We start from the raw sequence: 23,971 nt of genomic DNA, 5'->3' as shown, positions 1-23,971 counted from the left end.
AAGTGTAACACAAAGAAGCATGTTCCATAACAACACTAGATTTTTTAATTTTCTGAATGAAATGCGAGTGTTGCTTGAGGTCTCCAGATATCGGATTCCTCCTTAAGTGGAAGTTTGTGATCCATCACATATTTTTTTCTGATATGTGAAAACACACAAAAAGCTGCATGATTTCTGGTGTCTTTCATGTTTGTATTAAAAACGGTGCAGGGTTAGAGGCGTGTTCAAAAATGTTGCCTCAGCAAACACTGCTGAAGTCTGAAATCATTTGAGAATTTGGTGAGATATTTTCTGTGATAAGTTTTTTTTTTTTCACTTTATTGGCTAATATAGATATTTTATAGTGCAAGCTCATTTTGTTCTCTATTTTTACATTTAGATTACTTTTGTCATCATCTAACTCTCACTTACATTTCATTTTTAAAACACTGATAATTTAATAACGCACCTAAATATATTAAAATCATCTAAATAATAAATACATTTTCATACTGTGAGCTAAAACTCATGATTTAATGTATTTTGAATTGGTTTTTATTTTTAGATTTTCCTATTTTAATTTAATTAGTTCAAATTTTTGTAGATTGTAATAAAGTAGTAGATGTAAAAGTGACTTTTTATGTTTATTTTTTATTAATTTTTATTTTAGTTTTAGTTATTTTAGTACCGGTACATCAAGTTTAACAGAATAAAAATAGGACATTTGTGACCCTGGACCACAAAACCAGTCGCATGGGTCAATTTTTTTAAATTGAGACACATACATCATCTGAAAGCTGAATAAATAAGCTTTCAACTATTTGAAAATCTGGAATCTGAGGGTGCAAAAAAGTCGAAACATTGAGAAAATCGCCTGTAAAGTTGTCCATTTATGTTCATGATTGTGCTGCTTACACACAAAAATAAATGTTTTATATATTTACGGTAGGAAATGTACAAAATATCTTCATGGAACATGATCTTTACTTAATATCTTAATAATTTTTGGCACAAAAGAAAAATCTATCATTTTGACCCATAATGTGCTATTGCCACAAATATACCCGTGACATGTGACTGGTTTTGTGATCCAGGGTCACATTTAGCCTTGGCAATAACATGAAATAAAATAAGTTTTTGTATATTTTTTAGTTTCGGTTAACGCTAATTTTATTTCAAGTAACGAAAATGTTTTTTTATGCTGTTGGTTTTAGTTTTAGTTAACTATAATAACCCTGCTTTGCAGAATATCCAGGTTACAGAAGTATATTTATACTGAATCCTGACAGTATAAGAAACCTTGATCGGTAAAAGAACCATGATAGTAGTCCATAGGAATTTTGTGCTATATTCCAAGTATGCTGAAGTCATTTGATATCTTTGTGCGAGGATCAGACAGACATTTAAGACGTTATTCACTGAAAATCTTGCCTCTAGCTCTCAAACCTCATTCAAGCCACATGAGGGTGAGAAGATAATGACAGAATTTTCATTTTTGCCTGAACTATCCCTTTTAATCTAGTTTGTCAGATTCATCTCAATGGTGTTTTCCATATTTACCTCCCACCACGATCTCTCAGATAGCGCCGACGCTTGCTAATGCTGCTGATAATCTTGTTACATTACACAGATAAGATCTATTCTACATGGCCCATTCGCTCCTCACAGAGACATTACTGTCAAACTCCGGCAGGAATGTGGATTTCTGGGAAAATAGAATGTAAATGAGAAAATCGCCCAACAGGAAACAACCCTCTCAGAAATACAGGATATGACATCGCTCACACAGCCGCGTCGCTGTCTCTCGGGGAGCGGTACAGTGGACATTAATCTCTGCACGTAATAACCGCATTCACTTTCACGTCATGTCTTCTTCTGAAAGGCCATTTCCCCCCTTTCATTCCTCCCATTGTGTTGGAAAAGTCAGATGGGCATGTTATAATTTTAAATAAAGATGGGAATCGCACCATCAAATATGAACATCTCAAATGACATGACGTCCTGTTCGCAGCGATTAAAAGCAAATTTATTTAGTTTAAGAGACTACCTTGTTATCGCTCTATTTATTTTATTTTTTACTCTTCCTAATCTGAACTCTTTGTTATTGCCCGGCTTAAGTTAAAATGGCTAATTGCGATCAGCAACGGATAATTCTTTAATTGTTCAGTGCGAATGGGATATTTAATAGAGAGTACATCAAAAGAAGGACAGTATCTTAATGAAGAGGCTCAAACAGGTTCCTCCTGCTTTAAGAATCTCTTAAAACCAATTTGAGGATTTGCTTTAGGTGTAAAATGTTCACATGCTTCAATGTTAAAGAGGTCATGTCATGTCACATCAGAGGCCTTTTACATACCTGTCCCTGATTGGCCACACTTTGCATGTAATTTTCCTTCCACATGAGAGGTGGTGTGAAACATGGGACATGCTGCATCTCTGAATGCGGCTGTTGCTGTAGGTTTGTGTTGTATAGTGATTACCAATGAAAATAAAGCCATGTAATAACACACAAGTGTTATTTCTATATTCTGGGGGGAAATCTTTTTCTTTTTTTTAGTATACAAGGTAGTAACTTGGAGTCAGTGTTGTTTTATTTTAGTTTTATTATAGTTTTTAAATTTTTTTTTTTAATTACATTTTATTTATATATATTTTTTTGATTTTATGGTTTAGTAAAAAAAAATGTATTTCGGCTTTTGTCATTTTATTAGTTTAGGCTTAATTTATTTGATTTCAGATTTAGTTTTATTTTAATTTTTGTTTTTTGTTTTTTTCAGGTAATAATTTTCGTTCTTAAACGTATTTCAGTTTATGGCGAAGGCAGCAGTTCTCATTTGTGCTTAGTTGAAGTTTCAACTAATATTTTATTTTATTTCAGCTTTTTTTTCCAATTAATAGAAATGTTTGTTTTAGTTAATAATAATCCCGTTTGGAGTGCAGACTTTGCAGTGATCTTTTGTTTTTGAATTAATATTTTATGTGAACAAATCATTCTTATTCACTGACTGATATTTTTCATCTCTTCTTTTAAAAGCATGTGACTTTTTTCCATTGGTTGGACCTACTGAACAAGTGTTTTGAGTCTGAACCATATTCAGAACTGCATTAAATGGAACATCACTTTTGTGAATGACTTCGTTGAGTGAGTGATTTGTGGAGTCATTCAGAACACACTATAAAAGACCCTTTTCACCTACTAGTAATGATACAATCAGCAGAAAGAGTCACTGAACTAATCAGTTAACAAATACCAATGCTGTGTTTGCAATCACCCCATACCCTCATTCACTATTCCCTACTTTACTCCACTAATATAGTCCTCTTGAAGGAGTGAATGAAAACAATGGCGCTTTTCCAGTGCATGGCACGGTTCGGTACGGCACGCTTTGGGGCTTTTCCACTGCATTGTACGGTACGGCTCGGTTCGGTACGGCGGGCTCACTTTGTGGTGTTTTTTCACTGCATGGTACGGTACGGTGCGGCTTGTTCGGCGCGATTTAAATGGTACCACCTCTGTTGAGGTTCCAAGCGTACCGTACCGATACTAAAATGTGACGTGAAAACACTGCAGATCACTGATTGGTCAGACAGAATCATCACTACTAGCGCCATTGTATGTGCGACACGAGACACCAAACCCGCTAGATTTAAATAGCCAGTAACAGCCACCGCTGTAGCACCTGTTTTTAAACTACTTGAGTTGCTTGAAGGAAATAGAAAAAAAAGAGTCCATCTGAACCCTACACCTTCCCCAGCTCCACCTGTATAGATCTGTTACGGGTAGGGCTGTAGCGATATGTGCTATGAAACCGAAATCACGACACTCAGATCCACAAACCTGTGTCGCAGTGTGAGAAGGCAGAATTGCGACACACCCCTGCCAACGGGGTGTTATCCTTCCCGTCCAGATCCAATGCTACCACATCTTTAAATAACTATTAGTATTATTTGAAGTTAACATTATAAATACCTAGATCTACATATACGTAGACCTACACCACAAAACTAGTTGAGGATAAATTATTTTTTACCTGTAACGTCCGTTTCACACCGCAAGCGCCAGCTGCGCGTATTTTTTCCAGCGTGCATGTTAATCAAAGAGTGCAATCACACCACTTGTAACGGAGGCCAGCTAGTAGTTGCTGTGCGAGTAAACCTCACTCCTCTGATATCAATAGGCGCTCTAGCGACAGACGCTAGGGGCTGCAGTCTTTAGCCTCCTTGTTAGAGTGCCTGACTCTCATGCCGGAGACCCGGGTTCGAGATCCGCACGGAGCGGGGTGAGAGGGACCCGGGTGGAGGGGTTACACACTCAAGAACTGGAGTTGGCAAACAATAGAAAATGAAGACTCACAAATATTTATAGAAGATTTACCTGTAGGGTAAAAATTTTCCAATGTTATATGTTAAAAATATATATTCTTTTCCTCCTCAAAATCTCTAATCCCCCCCCCCCCCCCCCCCAAAAAAAAAAAATAGAAAATCGAGGTTTACATCCATACGTGGGTCAAAAGTCGTGATACGAACTGAATCGTGGTTTTTGGTTTATTGTTACAGCCCTAGTTACGGGTAATAACATATATGCTTGTGTATGTCTTACATGCTCACAGCAGCGTGTCATGTTTATATTGACCGTAGCAAGTCCTGTGCTTGCTCTGCAGCAGCAATAACAGCAGCAGCATTGCAGATCTATTCCGCCAAGACAAATACATTAACATTGTCATATTCACTGCCATGCTAAACTCTTCCGAGAGTTGTCATAGAAATTCAAAAGATTCAAGACACTTCAAGATGGTCAAGATGGTCAGTGAGAGGCTGAAAAATAGTCATATCTATATTATGACAGATCTTGGCACAAAAAAGTATGATTTGACCCCTATACGCACTTGTTCTACAACAACTTGTTCGCTTACAGCTTCCTTCTAGTCCATAAGCATGTTCTGTGAAGGCAGGAGACCATCCCTGAGATGAAAAGAACATCCACTCTGAGCTCATAAAGGAAGTGTTCTGTTATCTGCCCCTCCGTCTTCTTCATTCTCGCTCGTCATGGGCTTCTGTATATTAGTGGTAATAGCCTGTACAGCTATTCTGTTAATTATCTTGGACGTCTTTGATGCATATCTTGACACGCTCCTCAAGGCATAAAGAAAGTGCATGTGCAGGAAAAGAAAGGCAAGGAAGCTTTTATGCATTAATGAACTTCTTTTTTGTCCTTATCACTACGTCTGCCCTCAAAGAGAAGCCTTTAACTTGAACTTAAAGGAGTTATATTGTGGAAAACAGAGTTTTGGTCATTCTTGCTTCAAGGTCTCTTATATATTTTTGTATTTAATATGTCTAAACACAATTATTATAAAAAAATAAATAATTTCATTTAAAGATATTTTAAATAATAACATATACATTGAAAACGGTGTTTATTTATTTTTTCTTATATTTTTTTCTTTCCTGAAGTCAACTTATGATTTGAGTTAAGCACCAAAAAGGATGTCATTTATTTTTAAATTAGCATTTTTTACTATTATTGTGTGTGTATATATATATATATATATACATACAGTAGTAAACATTTGAAGTTTACTTCAAAATGTTGACTATCTGCATATAAAATATTATATGTATTCTGAGAATGAATGAGGAAATGATGATGAATGGAGAATCTTGATCATCCAATAAGCATCGAGTAACCCTCAGCTAGATCCAGTCACCTTGAGGACTGACACACCTCCTCATGGGTGGCTCTCTAAGCTCAGCAGTGCCTGTCGGACACAGTTGGTTCTCTGTGAGCCAACTGGACCGGGGCCACGATCAGAACACTGGCAGGTTCTGCTGAAGAAGCCCTAAAGTAAGAAAGGAGCAGGTATAGCACACAGACAGGCACGTATAGATGGCCTGTTCTCCGCTCAGCCCACCTGTACGTGGAGCTGACACTGTCCGCCCTTGACCGGACCCCCTCACCCGCACCAAACAATAGCCGCTTCAGCTTTAATGCACATATGTCATGCTAAGTGAATTTGTGGAGCAGATGGTCAGGATAGCATGGCAGGTGCCTCGACAAATGTTTGCGTTTGCTGTGCTGCTATTTATATCGGCGCAAAACACAGCGGCACAAATATTTGAAAAGGCCATTGGGTGTTTTTTCAACATGCGTCACAATTATCAACGTGTCTTTTTTTTGTTCTTCCTAGCCCAAAACAAACAGATGGCAGTTATGGGTTCACTGCTGACCCCCTTAGATTTCTGTGCAGATCTGAAAAGATGGATGAAGGTCTTAAATGAATAGTTCACCCAAAAATAAATATTCTGTCATCATTTTACTCATGTCGTTTCAAGCCAGGATGACTTTTCTTCTTCTTCTGTGGAACACAAAAGGAGATGTTTATGCTAATTTTCAATTCAATGAAAGCAAATGAGGCTTCAAAAATGCCAAGAAAGAACCCTTTTTACTTTTTTAAAAATCATATTGACTTGTTTTCCTGTTAAAATATTTTAAAATCCTTTAAACAACTTCAATTTGATTGAGAAGCAGCACTTGTGACTTGTTTTCAGAGAATGTGTGTTATTATTAATGTATTTTGAAGAAAGACAGTCATACAGGTACTGTATGAGATACTGTCATTTTTATTTGTGTGCTGACTATCCCTTCAAAAAACTAGTGAAAAATAGTTTTGACAATCTCTGGTCACTATAAAAGTAAGTCATATGGGATTGGAAACATGAGGGTGGGTAAATTTTTGGGCGAATGATTTAATCCTTAAACGCATACCTCGGATCTTTATCCGGGACGTCATTCGCCACCAATACCCCTCATTCATTTTTTAAAGTTAGATATCAACCTTCTTAGTATTCCTCCCCAAAAAAAAAAAAAAATGTTTTAAAGAATGTCTGTTTTCTAATTATTATTTTTTTGTAAAAAAAAGTGTATAGGGATTATTATAACTATTGCAGCAGTTCGAGATCCATCCATGTTAGATATTGATCCGGGAATATGTATTAATTCATTCATTTAAGGGTTAATGATGCCACAGTTTTAGCTTTTATTATCAAGTAGGAATATTTAACACATTTATAAATGTCACATAAATAACAGATAAACCATTCTAATCGCTCTAAATGTCTGTGCATCTCAACACATTTAGCAATGACCTAGAATCCAGGAATTAAACATTCAAATAGCTGCAACCGGCACTCCATTGTCAGGCTTGTTGACAGCTTTTGAATTTCATGCTTTAATGCTGGGCCTTCAGATAAACATCCCACTGTACCCACAGAGAAACGTCACATGCAAATGAATCATCGACTGACACCTGCTCGTGTCCAGCGACTAGTAAAGTTTCTCATCCTTCTTTCCGCATTTGTATCTTTTCCTCTAATTATTCGCCAAAGTCTGTTAAGTCACGGTGCCGTCCGAGGGGAGGGAGGGGGGCCCAGATGCAGATTAGGCTCCTGAAGATGAGGGTCTAAAAGGGATTTAATGGTAGAATGGATTAGAGAAATCCTTGTAACAATGTTAAATAATTATAGTTCCAGCCGAGATCAAAGCAGCATTGATTGAACCCCTCAAGCCTTTAACACAGAGAGAAGAGAGAGAGAGAGAGCGAGAGAGAGAGGAAGAGAGAGTCTTGGAAAGCAAAGATTGGTAAACTCCTGCTCGGGCCGCAGCGGCGCTACACGTGTGGATTGGCGAGGAAGCGCAAGGATAAAAAGATGTATCCTTTAGGAGAGCTCCGTCTGGCTTTTGTCACTGTAGCTGGAGATCCATTTGAGAGGTCTGATAACGGCGCAGACGAACTCGCGAGGGAACGCTGTCAGAGGCGCTCGCGCTGATACCTAAGCGTTTTAAGACGACTTATAGACAGACCGGAATTTAATGTATGCAAAGCACCAAGTTTGAGCGGAGGCTTTCAGTCGGAGTTGTTTATTTCCCATGTAATCAAGAAATTTTGACATGCCTGGCTGCCGCTCATTTTCCGAGCGAGGGTGTCTTGTTCGCTGCTCTCAGCCATCTTACCGCAGGCTTTCTCTGCTAGTCTCGCGCAGATAAGTGGTATTGTGCGGAATCAGATTGTTGTGACAATGTGGTACAGTAGAATTTGGTACTGAATGAGCCGGGGTTATGTAGACGAGGTGGGTCAAAGAATCGATGTATTTAAAAGGACCTGTTTGTGTATAAATAAGGTGCATGCGGTTTCTGGTGATGTACCCGATGCATGAATGCCCATTTGTGGGATGGGCTCCATTTTGTGTTTCCTTGAGAAGGAGGGGCTAACGTTTGGTACTTCACACACACTTATTGTGCTGATGAACTACATAAGCATAGATTAGTCCGAACTCTCTGCTCGTAGTCTTAAAGTGTCCAGATGCAAATGTATCCACTGATCCGAGATGTTAAGAGGTTTAAGACCAATGACTTCATGCTTGTTATCAAATGGAATCAATCTGAAAATGAACAAATGTAGTCTCAAGGCCATGAACACATTGTAATAATGCTGCACTCTAAGAAACTAGAAACTAAGATGTTTCTATTTTACTGTTCAAATATAAATATAGACCTCTGGTGCGTGTGTGTGCGTGTGTGTGTGTTAAACATTTGCTGGTCCCCATTGATATCCAAAGTAGGGAAACAAATACTATGGAAGTCAATGGGGACCAGCATTTGTCATTACCAACATTCTTTAAAATGTCTTCTTTTGTGTTAAGCAGAAGAACTAAATTCATACAGGTTTGAAACAACATGGGTGATTTATTGATGACAAAATTTCCATTTTGGGGTGAACTATCCCTTCAAGGTCTGGGTAGATTAGATGGTAAGCACACAATCAGTTCTCCTAATCAATGTGTTGGATGCAGGAGAAATGTGCAGGAATAAAGATCTGAGTCACTTTGACAAAGGCCAAACTGTTATGGCAACGCGACTGGGTCAGAGAATCTCTGAAACGCCAAGGCTTGTGGGTTGATCCCAGTCAGAAATGGTGAGATTTTACCAACAGGAGGGACAAACCACAAACCGTGCTCATCGATGCACAAGGGCAACGAAGGATATCCCTTCTGGTCCGAGCCAACAGAAGCTCTACTGTGGCACAGGTCACAAACATTTTTAATGATGTTAACGGGAGTGTGAAGCTTCTGACCAATTAGAGTGTCTATGATGACCCCTGTCCACTGGCGAAAGCGCCTGCAATGGGCACGCGAGCATCAGAACTGGGACTTGGAGCAGTGAAAGAAGGTTGTCTGGTCTGAGGAGTCCTGTTTTCTTTTACATCATGTGGACGGCCCTGTACGTGTGCGCCGTGATCCTGGAGAAGCGATGGCAGGATGCACTGTGGGATGACGATAAGCCAGTGGAGGGAGTGTGATGCTCTGGGCAGTGTTCTGCTGGGAAACCCTGGGTCTGGCCATTCATGTGGACGTACATTTGACACATGCCAACTACCTAAACATTGTTGCAGATCATGTTCACTACTTCATGACAGTGGTGTTTCCTAATGGAAGTGGGGTTTTCAGCAGGATAATGCTCACTGCCACACTGCACACATTGTTCAGGAATGGTTTGAGGAACATGATGAATAGTTGAAGGTGTTGCCCTGGCCCCCAAATTCCCAGTTGAGCATCTGTGGGATGTGTTGGACCAACAAGTTCAATCCATGGCGGCTCCACCTCGCAACCTACCGGACCTGAATGTAATCATTTCTTTAAAAAAGAAAAAAATTAACCAAACCTTTGAATGTTAGTGTATATATATATACACATCTAGATCATTCCAGAGATTGTAATCTTTTTCTAGAAACATTTGTCTCTCTCATTTAAATGCATTGTAAAATAAAATAAAATAATAATAATAAACAATAGTTTATAAGAAGCTTCTGGATTTACATGCAGTCAGAATTTTCCAATCTAAATCTTAGGCAGACCTGATGACAGCTACAGGAAAATGAGTGGAATAAAAGAAGGAGAGGGAGGGCAAAAAAAGAGGGTTTGCTGTGAGGTATCTGTATCAAAGGAAAGCCCCTTTTATTTGAGGGAGGAGCAGAACAACCAAACACACACACACACACACACACGCTATTCTTCCACAACCCCCCTAATCTATACTCCAGTTCTACTAGTTCAGGCGAGCCAATCATGGAAATCCTTATGACATCATCTCAATTATTATTATTATTTTGTTATTATTGTTAATGCTATAGTATTAGTATTAAGTCTATATGAAACTCATACTTTCTTGTATGTGTGTGTGTTTGTGTATTCAATTATGCAATTTTCATTGGCATATTAATCATCTTTTCAACAAACAAGTCCGCGTTAATTAAAGCAAAGCACGGATAAAGACGTGTGTCTGGATCATCACTCTGTTTATCACAGAGCCAGAGTCAAATAATTCAGCCTGTGAGAAAAATGTTAATGTCTGTCCTCCTTTCCATTTTGTCTTTGTGCTTGCTTGTGTGTGTGTGTTAGGAGAGAGGGAGAGAGAATGAGAAGTTGAGCAATGAGTGTGTTGTCATGGTAGCTCATCTTTTGTAAAGGTTCTTGACTAGAGATGAATTGATTTGTGGTTCGAGAGAGTCGCCTGATTGTGAAATGTTTTTTGTAAAATTCAGAAAAAAACTCTGGGGATTTTTAAAGGAGTCCTTAGTTATGTTTCATTCATGTATAGTATTAGCATTCTACCAAAATGCCATTAATTCTGAGAGCTGCCATATCAATCTTTTGGGAGGTTTTTCTACATTGGTAGTCGCTGCATGACGTATCACTGCTAAGTTGAACAACGGATATCAGCAGCCGGATATGGGCTGTGTCTGAAAACTGCTGACTTGTTGCCTCGCTGTCCTAACAGGCAGTGATTTTGCAGGCAACGTTTGCACACTAAGGTATCTCACAAAACTGATTTCAGACGGACTTCTGAGGCAGCGTAACGGTTCAATGACCTACAGCATAATAGAGCGAGCTTTGGTGATAACCAAGCAAATATGTATTACTACAACATTAATTTCTCGCTAGAAATGACATCAAAAGTGGAAAATGTCAAAAACGTACATTTAATTACACACAAACTGACAACCAACTGCAACTTTCAGGCGCCATCTTTATTTTTTAGCTCAACTGTCACAGAATGGAACGCACAGGATTGTGGGATATTAAAGACAGCAAAGAATACATCTATGCTACCTTCAAAAATGTATCAGATGAATAGTTTTTAAATAGCTTTAGTTTGAATAGCTTTAGTTTTTATGTAAAAAAATACCAACCCCTGCTGGTAGATGACAGAACTGCACATCTGACAGCAAAAAAAACTGCATATATATATATATATATATATATATATATATATATATATATATATATATATGTAATATATATATATATATATATATACATATAATATTATTATTATTATCATTAGCCTATATTTAAAGGACTGTTAAAAGCTTGAAATGGACATGTTATGACTTAATTGTCACGGCTCAGGTGATTGGCTCAAAACAACCTGCCAGCAGAAGTGAGCTCCCGTGAGCAAAGATAGCAGATTTGAATGGTGTATGTCCGCGGGCTCCTGTGCCAGCCGCGCAGCTGCCGTTGAAATGCTAACTGATAGATTCCTTCAGTTACTACAGAGCCCGTTGGTTCCGACAGACAGAGCCGTACTGGGACTGCAACTCCAGCTGCGGAGGTTCAGGTGTGTGTGGGCCGGCAGCTCTCTTCCTCTCTGACTTTATCAGCTCACACACTTGTGGGCGAGACGAGGGCGAGTCTCACCCTCTATACCTTAAACACAAGATCTCTGTGGTTTGAAGCACTCGACTGCTCCTCTTTCCTTCGGCGTCGCTCTCCGCCAATCTGAAAGGCAAACAGACCTACACTGGAGCTGGCGAAATCACACACAAACACACACTTGGTTTCTGCTGTGTTAGCTTGAATCTAAATGCACTCAAACAGAATGTTGCACAGGAGCGAGATCTGTTCTCCAGGAAGACAGACAGAAGGGAAGAGAGGGAGAAAAAAAAGAGAGAAATAGAAGCAGAGAAAGATGGAGAGAGAGAAACCAGAGTCAAAAACCGACACATAACAATGCCGGAGAAAAATCAGAACATTTTCCAGCGAAAGATGGGCCATTTCCAAATCCTCGTGCCCTATCAGACAAATTAAAGTAAATCAAGCATGAAATGAAGCAGGAGAGCCCGGAGATAAGACTCCTTTAAGTCCTTTCCAGATTAGGATAGGGGAAGAGAGGTGCATCTGCTCTCTGCCAGCCGAGGAGGCTAGCTTCTCATTTCACAATAGCAGCCTGTGTATAGGATTACTTTCCCCTGTCACCGACACACACACACACACACTCTCACACACACACACACACACTCAGTCTGAACATGTCCTTAATGCGTCGGCTCACTAGCTTGTTTTACACATTTTGACAAGTAATCTATAAATGTACAGCAGCTAGTTGATCATAGAATGGAGTGAAAGCGTGCTAAGTGATGCTTTAACCTATAGTTACTGTACAGTCGTCTTCCTGTTGCACAGCCGTGTGATCGGGAGTTTTGTGCGAGGACGAAAAAGTTGGAGTTTTTTTTTTTTTTTGGTCACATGAATTCACCATACTGACCAACAGAAATATACTTTATCAACGCTTTAAACTTTATCTTTAAAGTGTTTTAAAATGGACATTGGTCATTGTTTTATGATTATACTGTACATGCAGTTGTTGCCTTGTAATTGAGAGCTACTTATTTGGAATTACTTAATGTGGAATACTTACTTGTTACATCGCATGACTGCAAAAATGTAAAATAATTTCTTATACATATAGGGGACACCAGGATTAGTTGTCACAGTATTAATAACTATAGAGTTTTGATTCAAAAGTCCAATTACAAACACTTTTCTTTTTCTCTAGAGGTTTTTATCTTGTATAATTGTATGATACATTATTTTATAATTTTTTTTAAATAAATATCAGGTCAGAGTTTGATATTTTTGTTGTTTTTACTTTTTAAATGTTTGCCGTTTCATAAAAAATTGTGCGCCATAATTGTTATACTGTTTACATTTTATTAAAAAGCCCAAATATAATGTTGTATAAGACAGTTTCTATTGTGACAACTTGCCCCACATAGTGTAAGATGAACAAAAAGAACTGTATATTTTTAATTCCAACCAATGTTCAACAGATTGTTTTGTAACCCATACATTAAGGTATGTATACAAAATAAACCTACTGTACTATGAGTAAAATTCACCGGAGTAAAAAGTGGGACAACTTGCCCCGGTCTCCCCTATACATTCTAGCGTGAAGTCTTGATGAAAGTACAGTCATGTTATATCTATATATCATGGCACATAATAATGCTCCATGTTTTCCCACGTATTATATTCTCACCATAAAAGTTTTGACCCCAACATTAATTCTGTAAGATTGCAGTTTCTCTTTAAGAAACGCACACATTCTTGGCTTCAGTGTCGTGACTGATGTTTCTCCTCATGACTGATGCTTTTCCCTCATCAGGAGTTTGTTAGTTATTAAACAGCGCGACCGTGACCTTCTACGCCCTGGTGTCAGGTTTAGGCCTTCTATCAGCCTCTATCTCCAGCCATTTAAAAACTCCTCCTGAAAGTGACTGATTTAACCTGCTTTTACGCCGTTTATATCAAAACCGGATGAGAGAGAGAAGGGGAGAGGGAGAAAAAAAAACTTAATCCATCTTATCTGTTGACTGTCAAACTGCTGGAGCTAAGACCTCCTCACAAAAGACAACTGGGTCAGGCAGGCAGGAGCGGCCGGATTTGTGCTGGAGGAAAGTTTGAAATGTGGTAATTGACTGGAGGATGGAGCTAATGACCCGCTCGAGCCACTGGAGAAAACCAGCACCTGTGAATGCAGCGGGAAAACAAGCGTGCGGGAGATACTTGAGCTATTGTGTGACGCGGGAGCTCTAGTTATTAACACACCCACTCATAAGTGTGCGTTTATTTGCGTGCGTCTTGTGGAAGCGCAATATAGCCGAACGTTCTCCTTCAGATCATCGGGAACGCCTTGAGATTCTTTCTGAAAGCTGCATTCATTCAAAGTATTTGTGAGCATTTCCAGTGAATGCTGGCACCATTAGTCAGTCCACACTGACAGGAGAAAGAGGAATTATATCCCACATGAGCACTGAGATTTGTAACACCTCTCTGACTATCATATTTGTTAGCTGGAGAAAGTCTCCTCTAGATTCAGATAGGGCATCTTCCTCAAGTTTACGTCTAATCTTTTGTGTCCTATCATTCAGAGTGACAGAAGGAAAAGAAGCTGTGGAGATTGTTGTCGGAATGACTTTGCTCAGGTTTTGATGGGAATGAGCTGGAGGAAACGATCATGGTTTAACTGTTAGCCCCTGCTGGCTGCGGGATATCTTAACTACAGCATTTGACTCGAAATTATTCTTTCTACATTGACGATCAGTAGCCATTTATTCCAAGTAAATAATTTTTTTACGAATATATTTAACATAAAAATACAAAAATATATTCTGAAATATTATGTTTTACTAGTGCTTTTTGTACCATGGTATTCTCCGAAACACACTTGAGTACTATTTAAATACTATGATACTGGAAAATTATAATTCAGTATCATATTTATCAGGGCCAAATTTTTACTTTTGATCACACTTACTAGGGAACGTAGAAAAAAATAGGGTGAAAATTACTATTGCTATTACTATGTTAGCAGTTCTTACTTAAAAATATGTATCTTTTATGCTGCCGTTACTTAAAGTTTCTGGATATTGGCAAGTATATTTAAATATATATATTTTTTATAGCTGTATGTATATATATATATATATATATATATATATATATATATTTTTTATATATATATATATATATATATATATACATTTAGTGCTTAGCAAGTGTTTAAAATCCTTCATGGTATACAAAGTTAGGGGTTGTTAAAATGTACGGTATTAATGTTTTCGAAAGTCTCTAATGCTCACCAAGGCTACAAGTATTCGATCAAAAATAGGGTAAAAAAAACAGTAATATTGTGAAATATTATTCCATTTTAAAATATCTGTTTTTTTCTTTTATAATATAATATAATCCTGTAATGCAAAGCTGAATTTTCAGCCTCATTAGTCCTCCAGTCTTCAGTGTCACAAAATCCTTCAGAAATCATTCTAATATGCTGATTTGCTGCTCAAGAAACATTTATTATTATTATTAATGTTGAAAACAGTTGTGCTGCTTGATTTTTTTTTTTCAGGATTCTTTTATCAATAACAAGTCTAAAAGAACAATTTTCAATAGAAATCTTTTGTAAAATTATAAATTACTTTGTCACTTTTGATCAATTTAATGTATTATTGCTGCATCAAAGTTTTTGTTAATTTTTTTTATCTTACAGACCCCAAACTTTAAACAGGTAGTGGAATGATATTACCTTGTCTACTTTTTCATGAGTGTAAGTGTAAGTCTAGGTGTAAGACAGACAGTTTCTTCTTCCATAAATAATGCATGTTCTCAGAATACTCCAAACTTCCAGCCTCTTTTAGTAAGAGGTTAGTTTATTAAGAGAGAGAGAGAGAGAGAGAGACAGTGTGTGAGAGAGAGGGAGAGCGAGCAAGGTAAAAAGGTCCTCGTGTGTTTTAAAACAAGTGTCTGCCGAGGAGATAATGGTAAAGCCGTGGGATAAAAATGATGCATTTGCTTCTCTTCGAGCTGATAATGGGGGTTTGGAGGGGGGTGGAGGAAAGTTCATCGCTCTCTTATCGAAGCGCTCTGACATTTCTCCTTCAGCTGTAAAATTTCAGATCACATATCTCCTTCAGAGCTCCTGCACCTTTTATGGAGTGATACTGAGCTCTCCATTTCTCTACACATGCCCCTCACCGTATGTTCATTTGGTTCATAAGCTGCTGTAGATCTTGATATGTGACTCCTGTATTGTCACACGTGGCTGATGGGCATCTGTACCTTCAAACATGACAAATTCATGTGACCTTCTTTTTAAAGCATCCATTTTGATCTGATCCAGACCATTTCTGAAGTGTAAATGTTTAAAGATGACTATTGAAAAAATAATTGTTTAGATAAAATACTTTTAAAGGTGAGTTGTGTCATTTATGCACCATTATTATAAGTTTTTAACCCTTGACGGCTTGACCCTCATTTTTTGAAGTTAGACATCAACATTCTATTCCTTAATCTATTCATGCTAAACCATATAACATGGGGGAAAATGATTTAGTCTGTTTTCTTTTTTTCTTTTGTAAAAAAAAATGTATAGGGTCACTAGCGACCCGAGGTATGTAATAGTGTAAGTATAACAATAATTGAAACTCTGACTCAATAAGTCCAATTCACCTTTATTCCTTAAGGTGGCAATGTCTGATACACAATGATGACGTGATGTTTTACTCATAATTACCGGTCAGGCATAAAACATCAGCAATATGGATCAACGATTAAGTATTGAATGCAATCAAATATTAGTGTCACTGTCACTTGATTGTGGATCTGGTGAAGAAGCTGTCAGCGATCAAAATATTGATTTTGAAGACACTGAAAACAATAGTTTTGAGAATATGTTTGAGATCGTGAATATGAGCCAGACATTGAATGTACTGGAAAAATGACCTCTGATGATGATCAAAAGCATCTGCTTTAATAATGATTGAGGACATTCATGCATTTAAGGGTTAAAGTATTTTTGTAAAAAAAAATATATATATTATTTTTGAAATTCTTGCATGCTTCACCTTTAATTGAATTTGATTAATTGAAATTAATTCAAAACCATTTTTTCAGTTTTTTTTATTAAAATAATATCACAAAATAAAATAATATATTTGGCCATTTTGATTGATACAGATATTATATTTTAGAGGACATGAAATGAGTCTCTGTATGTCAGATAGCATGTGCGCTAACTTTTCTGACAACAATATTTCTGTTTAAAGGAGAGGTGCTTGATAATTAAACATTTTCAATGTTAAATGACTTTCTCAGTAAGATCTAACCCACCTATTTAAAGGGATAGTTTACCCAAATATGAAATTGTGTCATAATTTACTCACCCTCAAGAGTTTCTTTATTCTGCTGAACACAAAAGAAGATATTTTGAAGAATATGGGTAACCAGACAGTTGATGGGCCTCATTGACTTCAAAAATTATAATATTTATAATTTATATGTAAATATACTATCAAATTTATCACATATCACTAGTATAAAAAAAAAAGACAGTTGACTAGTGACTGTAAGGGTACAAAAGACAGTTTGGGTTGTGCAACATGACAAATATGCCCACAAAATTAAAGAAAGTACACTGTATAATTTGCAAAAACCTTTTTAAGCATCTTCTCACAAATGTATTTGTTTGGCTGGTCTGTTTTTGTTGAAGAAGTAACTTTTTCCTCTCAAAAAGTTATCTTGCTGTGCTGTGACATTGTAGCTTTGTCTTAGTAGGTTCCAAAAAAGCGTATGTTCTTGTTTAGTTTTTGTCTGTATTTTAAAGGTGGGAGACGTGATTCCCCCTCCCCAATCCCCCATCTTCCCTCCGTCACAGGGGGAAACAAACAGTTGCCGCGTGCAGCATCTTTTTTGGGGCTATCAGAGAAAGATCTGTGCACACAAAAGGGACATTCATGGTTCTGCCAGGGATCTGTGGTGAGGGGGAGCGGACCCCGGAGAAGAGCGACAGATGATCTTATCTAGGGAGGAGTGGAGGGACAGGGGGATGGAGTTCTCTTCACTCATATCAACAGCTCCTCCGTGCCAAGATGGTGGCATTTCAGGCCTGGTTGATGAGAGAGCGTTTGGGTGTTACGACCTGTGAGCTCTGCCTGAGGACGCTTCATTACCACTGCTAAACTGATCTTACAACTTCTGTTTCAGTGATACTCACCTAATGGGTTGTGACCCAAAAAACGAGCCACAGTTTGTTCTGATAATGACCGCAGTCAACAGTGAAAAACAATGCTAAACCCTTCTGAAAAACAGCTGGTTTAATGGTCTTAGCTGGTTTAAACAGGTCTAGCTGGTCTCTCACCCTGGATAAACTTGATGTTCAGCAGGTTTAGTTGGTTGACCAGCTGCTATTCAATCCTGACCTTCTGACAAGTGTTCTTAAAACCAAACAACAGACAACCTAAACTGGGACAACAGGTAAGACCAGTAAACCAGCTTAGGTTATATGTGTGATAGCATTGTTTTCAATAATATGGTCACTGTGGTTGTGCATGACATGTTCCTGGATCAACATCTTTTGTTGATCCTTGAACAGCATTCCTGTCCAAAAACATAGTCCTAACCCTTTCTCTGCCCCTAAACCTAACCAATAACGTATCCCTAAAATCAAAGGGAAATGATATGAATAAGAATGGCATAGAAGCCCTAACCCTTTTTTTAAGCCTAAACTGGAGATTAACTGTAATCTTATCCCTCGTATCTGATTGATTTATTGATTGGACTGTTTTTCCAAGAAGAATGTTGATCCAGGAAAATTATTTGCTTGGTGATATCACGTTCACTAATCTGGTATAGTTAAAGGTATAGTCCACCCAAAAAAATGAATTCTGTTTTCTTCTGTTGAACAAAAAAGAAGATATTTTGAAGAATGCTGGTGGTAACCAGTTGTCAGTAGCCATTGACTTCCATTGTATGGAAAAACTAATTGGGCAGTCAATGGCTATTGTCAACTGTATTCTTCAAAATATCTTCCTTTGTGTTCAACAGAAGAAAGACATTTATATAGTACAGCTTGAGAGTGAGTAAATGATGACAGGATTTTCATTTTTGGGTGAACTATCCTTTTAAGATGGCAAAGCAAACAACCATAAAAACTAAATATTCCCCTTGAAATGAACAATGCTTTTGTTAGTATTTTTCATGATTTTGTAACAATTTTGGTACTAATTTCGCATTGGCTCTTTGTCTAAAATAAAACTAAAATAATAAAATCTGAAATATATGACAACTTATGAAATCTAAACTATATTCCATTAACAGATTTCATTAGCCTTACAATGAGCCACCGTCCCTCATTGTGTACTTCAGGCTCTAAACTCTAAATTTGGTAACGCATCTCAAACACATTTGTTATTGATAAAACACTGATTGTTTATTGTTGTATATTTGACTCGTGGAAAATCTAGATAAAAAGTACATGCATGTCAGTAATCGACCACCAAAGCCAGCATTCATCGCCATTCGTGCCAGATCCAAGTGGATAATCTGCAACTGTACATCTTGATCTCATAATCTATGGAGAGTCAACATCTAAATGCTTGTGGCAAACATGGCGATGGTGGCAGGCTGGCTCATTACGCACCCAGAGCCGTATGTTGTCGTCTTGCCTCTCGGGCTAGTGTCGTATCAGTAACAGCTGGGACGAGCCAGCTGGGACGTGAGGTTTCGAGACGTGGCTTGGAACGTTCTGCGGACGACTGGCACATTGGTTCTTTCCGGCGTTAGGTCTTCAGATATCCTTGTGCAGCACGCCTTTCTCATTCACCCCAGCATGGGATGCGCAGAAGACTTCAGCGAAAGTGACAAGGCGGGCTAAAGAGAAACTTGTGCGATCATGGCGAAAGGCCACGAGGGTCTTATCAGAGTAGGAACAGAGCACATCAAGCGGTGGTGGGCTAGCATAGATTTAGCCTGCCTGTGATGTGGACCAGCTGCGCTCCAACGCTTAATTATTTCCCTTTAATGAGGTTCCCCACCTTCCAACAGGCTGGCAGGAACACGACAGGCTTCAGAGAGACCCCCCACCTCCTAAATTCTCCCACTATCTCTGCTGAGCTCCATAACATGGAATGAAGGCATTAGCACTGGAGCAGGGGCTGCAGGAAATAAGAAAAGTCATTCTTTGTATGTATATAAGTATGGTTTCACAAGCAGTGTTTCCAACCCCATCTCACAGCAATTCGTACGAATTTTACGAGGTGGCTAATTCGTACGAATTTATACGACCTCACTCGTACGAATATCTACGATTTTTGCTAAATCGTACATATTTTACGAGTGTCCCAATTCGTATGAATACGTACGAATGACCTACCCCTGACCTCGCCCCTAAATCTACCCATCACTGGGGTTTAGACAAATCGTATGAATTTGTGCGAATTAGCCACCTTTTACTCACTCGTAGGAATTCGTACAAATTGGTCGTGAGATAGCGCTGGTGTTAATACCATGGTTTTGCGATATTTACCATAGTACTGAGTGGCTGTCACTTTTGAGAAAAATCTAATTTGAACGGATATCAAATATCAAGAAATGCACTCTAAAAAATGCTGGGTTGTTTCAACCCAATTTTGGGTAAAATATGGACAAACCCAAACTTTGGGTTAAAAATGCAATGTAAAAATTTAACCCAACGGCTGGGTTTGTCCATATTTTACCCAAAATTGGGTTGAAACAACCCAGCATTTTTTAGAGTGTGTATTCGAATATCTAGGAGCCCCACCCCCTGCCCCCACCAAAAAAAAAGTGCGGCTCTCTTTTTATTGACGATGTTCCCCGCGGTGGAGAACACACGTTCGGAGCGCACAGACGTGCCTGGCACACACAGGTATTTGTGCATCAATGTTCAAAGAAGAACCTTATGTTTAACGGTTACTTTACCATCTACGCTTTACGGTGTAGTAGAACCCAAAATATTTCCAGACATTGCTTTTTAGATGAGTTGGGGTCGTAATTGTCCGCTCAGGATGGCCGTTCTGTGCGTTATCTTCCATTTTCAAAACAGCGGTGCTATACCGGGGCTATTATTCGCTTGATTTGGTCATGGGCCTAACGCTACAATACGTTTAGAGCGCCCGCTACTGGGTGAGATGGCAAACAATATAATAAAAAACAAACGGTCTAATCATAGACTGTAAAAAAAAATGCGCTACACGTGGCACTTTAAAAACCGGATAGTTTATTTATAAGTTCGATTACGGATATTTCTTGTCATGTTCGAATGCATATTCGAATATCGAATAAAAAGTGACCGCCCTAGTACTGAGTGATTGCCAAATTCATTCACCGTGGTCTTTACTATCCAAAAATCCTATTTATATGGTTACATGCTTTAAGGCATATGCTGGAGGAAAGTGCTCTAAACGTCTGGGAATCGATGAACTGTGATGTTTATTCAGTCGCAGGGGAATTTCCATACAAGCAGACTAGCGTGTTAGTATGTCACCGATACGCAGATCATATCTGCAGTGAGAAACACAGCTGAATAGGTCATTTTAAAGTTCAATCAGCGCTTCAGCCAACAAAGAACACGCTGAAGATCATCTACCCAACCGGCTTTTATTTAGCGCAGGTCACCAAACATGCTGCACTACAGAAACACCTTTATGTTGTGTGTGTGAGTGATGCAGACACTGTCTGGCTGCAGTCAAAATCACAAATGATGCCTCTGTTCCTAGATATGTGTCTTCTGAGAGTTTCAGAAGATATCTCAGCAACATCTCAAACTGTGAAACCCCAATTTCTCAAGATACCAAAGTCTGCAATCCAAAAGTCAGAGATCTCAATAACCTTTCATTGAACAGTTTTTAAAAGATCCATTATTTCCTAGTGTGAAGAACATTTTAATAATCTAAAAAAGCTTTTCCCCCCACTTTTGTACATTTGAAACAGATTCTCAGTCCCTGTCTCACTGTGAAGAGCTGTTGCTATGAGTGCTGTAACACAGCTCGCAGGAAGATAAAGCAGATAGCACTCAAGCTCCGAGGGATAAATCTCCCTCCGTCGCAGGTTGGCCCCAAAAAGCTCTCAACATCGCCATGAAAACCAGCCGGAAGTCTGCTCTTGAGATCCTCGTGACAAGAGCCCCCTAGCCCTCAAGAGACGAGAGTCATGACCAGGCAGTCTATTATAATAACTGTTTGATTAATCACTGTCCTAAAAAAGCACACAAAATCTAACTGATTAGATAGCAGCGCTCGGGGAACTCGCAGGGCTAGCTGTGCTATCCCGTGACACGGTTAATTAACTCCGAGCTCAGCGCGGCACTAACAAGAGGCCTCGGCCCCCTTCCTGGAAAAACAGAAATAGAGCCCACGCTGCCAGTCGGTAAGCCTGTAACATCTCAGCGAGGTTTTATCAGAGAGCGAAAGACGCTCTTTCAAGAGGAGTTAGCATCCCAGCGGTTTGATACGCTCCATCTGATCGCCATCAGCTCTGAGAACAGGTGCTGGAGTCTGTATCAAATACTACAGTCACTCACTGGAGGAGGCAGGAAAACACACTATGATGCTCAGATTAGGGTCTTTATAAAACAGAAACTTCTAGCAATGAATCTGTGATCGCATACGCAATCAATTCTGTATTAATGCAGCAGGTTAAATATCAATAGTATTACTTTTAAGGGTTATGAGCTACACTACTTATACTTAAAAGAATTGTTAATGTGATTATCAATAATAAATGTAGTTAGATTGTTGTACATTTTATTGAAGAAAATGTCTCAAATTACTCATATCTATCTATCTATTTATCTATCTATCTATCTATCTATCTATCTATCTATCTATCTATCTATCTATCTATCTATCTATCTATCTATCTATCTATCTATCTATCTATCTATCTATCTATCTATCTATCTATCTATCTATCTATCTATCTATCTATCTATCTATCTATCTATCTATCTATCTATCTATCTATCTATCTATCTATCTATCTACCTACCTACCTACCTACCTACCTACCTACCTACCTACCTACCTACCTATCCATCTAAAAAAATTGTCAGAATTTTTGTCCTAACCAGCAACAACCAGAGACATTTTGTCAGTCACTTGATTTCTACTTCTGTCACGTTCCCTCACTGAAATCGAAAATATAATTTTTTTAGACAGAATGTATTTCTTATTACTTGGTATCATCGCAAATAACAAAGGCATAAAAAACGTTGAGTCGTTCACTCATCCTAAATATATGTATGATCACCTTGAAGCATGTATTGTGTGACACTGATTGACTGCCCTGTTCTGTCACATAGGAGAACTGGACCTGTTCAACAAAGATGGAGAACGTCGGATTCACAGCCGACACCAGCTTCCTGTAGGAACCACGTGGGGGCCTTTCGAGGGCAAAATTGACCTAAACACAGATGCTCAGGTACGTTATCTCAAGTTAAACATTGACTAGGGTTAAAGGTGAAGGATGCACCAAATTAAAATAAATGAAATGGTTTGTTCAAACAGAAAGATCCTTTTATTGGTTGAACCAGTGGCATTGGTTTGTGAAAGTTTCCTGTTTTTAAAAAATGAATTGAAAACACACACTTCACCTTTAACAGAGTCTCAGTATTTGTAAATCAGTCCATGAAGCTGTTCGTTATTAAGGGTGAGGCTTATTTTCCCTGAAGTCCATCATTTGCATATTGACATACGGGAAAGATTACTGAACATAAACAGATGTTAATTGTGTTGCATATAGATTATAACCCAGTGCTACTTGAACATTCAGCATCAAACTGACCTCAGAATTACCTCCTATGTGCTTTTAAACATTTAATCTGCTTATTTTATTACTAAACTCCTGGTTAATATAATATCTTCGAGATTTGATGTTGTTCTCAGTTTGGATCTGATTCTTCCAGTTAGGGACAAGTTGTTGCTACGTTCCTTCCTCCGTTAAAGAAAGAACGGAAAAGAGGAAAGTGTTGACCTAACTACACAGGCGGAAAGAGGAATCCTTAAGGATTTAACATTCCATTTTGAATGTGGATTAATTAAGCAATAGTTATTAAAAATTGTAACGAATCTCATATTTATCCTGTTAAAACGTAAGGAAAAGTCCGTGAGGAGTTCGGACTTTGAGGCTCCATTCTAGGGGATTACTCTAACGCATAGCTTATAACTTTATTAAATCTTTTTTTTTTCATCATGCTTTTGACTTGATTTTACTCTGTACCACCCCTAGAAAGTGCACACAAATTGGAATATCTTTTTGCTTAAATTCAGTTGTCTGATATATTTAAAGCAATAATTCACAA

General features: G+C 38.2%; 1 protein-coding gene across 9 annotated transcripts in view; it reads left to right on the top strand.

The window, feature by feature from the left end:
- zfpm2a (zinc finger protein, FOG family member 2a) overlaps positions 1–23,971 on the top strand; it is a 184,789-nt gene that overhangs the window by 87,878 nt on the left and 72,940 nt on the right. For all 9 annotated transcript variants that reach the window (XM_079625627.1, XM_079625626.1, XM_079625625.1 and 6 more), the window contains one exon: positions 22,973–23,091. In XM_079625627.1, the coding sequence (XP_079481753.1) occupies positions 22,973–23,091 (119 nt within the window). The remainder of the gene's footprint in view (positions 1–22,972; positions 23,092–23,971) is intronic.

Source organism: Phoxinus phoxinus, assembly GCF_949152265.1.
Source record: "Phoxinus phoxinus genome assembly, chromosome: 10".
Classification (NCBI taxonomy): Eukaryota; Metazoa; Chordata; class Actinopteri; order Cypriniformes; family Leuciscidae; genus Phoxinus; species Phoxinus phoxinus.
The sequence above is the reverse complement of the archived record's forward strand: the minus strand, read 5'-3'. Positions and strand labels throughout refer to the sequence as shown.